General features: G+C 50.0%; 1 protein-coding gene across 1 annotated transcript in view; it reads right to left on the bottom strand.

The window, feature by feature from the left end:
- Nucleotides 1-886: 886 nt before the first annotated feature.
- Nucleotides 887-3,183, bottom strand: part of LOC307088961 (cadherin-10-like) — a gene marked incomplete at both ends in the record, with an annotated part of 37,432 nt that continues 35,135 nt past the window's right edge. Inside the window, one exon of the mRNA XM_079755041.1 lies at nucleotides 887-1,380. Within this exon, the coding sequence (XP_079611167.1) occupies nucleotides 887-1,380 (494 nt within the window). The remainder of the gene's footprint in view (nucleotides 1,381-3,183) is intronic.

Below are 3,183 nucleotides of genomic sequence, written 5' to 3'. Positions count from 1 at the left end.
AGAAAATAGTTTCCCATCATTTTTATTAAGAAAATAAGTATAAAAATATAAATATAAAACAATATGACTCAGCATTCAAATGGCATTGAATCCAGTGTATGACAGGGTGTTTTTTGTTTTAATCCTAAAAGATACACTTTCTTTTTTTCCCATTACATATTACACATATACGATGAAATCATGAGTACACAGTTTCGACGAATTAAACTGCACCAACCATCCACGAACATTCATGAACATTGCTTGTCAAACGAAGATACCAAATAGTATATAGGATGTCCATCATCAAAAAACAGTTTGTACATTTACAGTATCTAATGTAATTGGGCAAGAAGTAACTGAAAAAATCTCTACCCACCAATAAAACCCTTAAGCCTGCCGCCATTAAACACCGATAGTATACAACACTACTATCTCTCAGCTCAGTTACAAAACACGTTGCCCTCACTATGATTCACAAAATGTCCTAAAATTCAAAAGGCATCTTTACTGATTTAAGACCCAAAAAGGAAAAACCAAAATACAGTAAAACTGCGAGTAAAACCTTTAGTTTTTTCCTCCATTGGTTTAGAAAGTTCCGCTTCAAGTTCAAGTTCTGGCTTCCAACGTTTTCCGAAAACATCCACACCCAGATGGCAGGAATGTGTGAGTGTGTGTGTACAGTATGTGCATTTGTGTGTGTAAGAGAGAGAGGGAGCGAGAGAGATAGGGGGAGAGGGAGGGAGGGAGAGAGAGAGAGAGAGAGAGAGAGAGAGAGGGGGAGAGGGAGAGAGGGGGAGGGGGAGAGAGCGAAAGAGAAAATGAAAGCAAAAGGGAAAGAGAAAGAGAGAGCTAAAGCGAAAGCAAGATAGAGAACCCTCGAGCCACCACCGGCAGCACCACACCCCTAAGTCTCTCTATCGGGGCTCTTGGCCACGTACATCTCCGCCAGCTTCTTGAAGGGCGGGCCCCAGCTGGTGAGGTAGTCGTAATCCTGGTCTCCCTCAGTGGCGCCCGACTCCAGCGAGCTCAGGGACTCGGCCAGCGACCCGCTGCCCTCGTAGGCGTAGGTGGCCAGCGAGTCGTAGGGCGGCGCCGTGGGGTCGCTGTCGTTGTCCTGCAGGCGGCCATTGATGAAGTCTCGCACGTCCCCGTTGTGGTCCTTGGTCGGCGACGACCGTCGGTACGGGAACAGCATCTCGGGGATGATGTCCCGCCTCATCTTGTTGGCGTCCATGGCCTCGGGGTGGCGCAGCGTGCCGATGTCGAAGGCCTGCGTGTCCTCCTCGCCGCCGCCCTCGTCGTTGTAGCTCACCACGTTGTCGCGCACGTCCTCCTTGGAGATGATCAGGGGCTCCTTCTTCCTCTGCCTCCGCAGGGCGGCGAACAGAACCACGATCACTGGGAGGGAGTAGAGGAGCACAGAGTCAGAGATGGGTTAGGAAGAGGGAACAGAACCACGATCACTGGGAGGGAGAGTAGAGGAGCACAGAGTCAGAGATGGGTTAGGAAGAGGGAACAGAACCACGATCACTGGGAGGGAGAGTAGAGGAGCACAGAGAGAGATGGGCTAGAAGGAGGGAACAGAACCACAATCACTACTGTGAGGGCACATTGAGGAGCACAGAACAACGATCACTGGGAGGGAGAGTAGAGGAGCACAGAACCACAATCAATGAGGGAACATAGAGCAACACAGAACCACGAACGATCACTGAGGAAACTAGAGGAGCACAGAGGGGATAGAATTAGGGAACAGAACCACAATAACTGTCTGTGTGAGAGAGAAAGAGCAAAGGAGAGGATGTAAAATAGACAAATTGAGCACCAAGAAATTGGTGACAAGGTAACCATCAGCAGGAAACAAAGAGGGAAGTGAAGTGAAGAAGAGAGTTGGCAGGCAGAGAGAGGGAGAGACATTCAGAGAAGAGAGAGAGAGGAGGGAGGAGAGAGCCGAGATGTAAGATAGATGAATAGAGTGCAGACAAAAACTGGTGACAAGGTAACTGGAGGAGGGAGAAGAACTAAAGGTGGGAAAGCAGTCAAAGGAGAGAGAGAGAGAGAGAGAGAGAGAGAGAGAGAGAGAGAGAGAGAGAGAGAGAGAGGTTAGACATCAGCCAGATGAATTGAGCTCCAAAATCCAGGTGACAAGTTAACCAAGGGAGAGAAACAGAGAGAACAGGAGGAATGGAGAGAGTGGGAGAGACTTAGAGAACTGGAGCGGAGAGCTCTCGGAGATGTATGCCCATTGAAAGGTGAACGGAGGTACAGGCAGTCGGCAGGTTAAGAGAGATAGAGAGCGAGAGAGAGAGAGAGGTAAAGGGAGGTAGCAGGTTTACAGGGAGAGGTACGAAGGAGAAAGGGGTAGAGAGAGTTAGAGACATGTGGGGCTGAGAAAGAAAAGGGGAGAGGTGGTGGAAGAGAGCGAGGGGGGGAGATCGACATACGGTGTGTTCTCGCTAACGTGTCAGGCATTAAAGGCCACAGCTGAGCTGGGTGGCACAGAGCAGAGGAGACACGTTCACTATCACAGATGAGTTCTCCGAACAGCCTGCGGCGTTCACCTCCTCTTGCTAAAGATTCACTTCAAAACACTTTCCTCTATTCTCTAACCTCCCCCCCCCCCCCCCCACGCCCCAAATGGCATATATTCACCGCTGTAACGCAGCACGCGTTCAAAGGCCTGTTTCTTCTCCTTTTCGCTTTCTTCTTCCCGTAGCGTCTAACCGTTGTTAAGTGGCGGCTGGTTAGTGGCGGCTAATTGATGCAAGTATTCTTCGTTTCTATTCAGCGTTTCTATTTGCATCGGAAACACATTCATTTGATTTCAATCAGCGACTGTTTTGGAAAAACTGCAGGGGGAGACTTTTTCTGCTCGCCACAGAAACCGTTGGACGGTGTTTAAACCATCCACCGTCGTCATGACAGCACACAACGGAAAACATTTTTTGCGTGAGACGTTCTGATAAAACGAACCCTCGGCTTTAAATTACCTCCGATACGTCCCCCGCAGAGACGGAGAGTCAAACACGACCACTGCTCCCCCCCACCCCACCTTCTGCTCCCGGTGTTTGCCTCCCCTCCCCCTCCCCCCTTTACCCCCCGCCTTCTCGAACAGGTGTGGTGTTTGCCACCTGCCCCCCCCACCCCCAATCAACCCCGACCCCTGCCTAGGTGTTAATTACAGCTCATTCAGCACTGGGG

The sequence above is a fragment of the Pollachius pollachius genome (genome assembly GCF_949987615.1).
Source record: "Pollachius pollachius genome assembly, chromosome: 17".
Lineage (NCBI taxonomy): Eukaryota > Metazoa > Chordata > Actinopteri > Gadiformes > Gadidae > Pollachius > Pollachius pollachius.
Note: the sequence above shows the minus strand (reverse complement) of the source record. Positions and strands in the feature narration are given on the sequence as shown.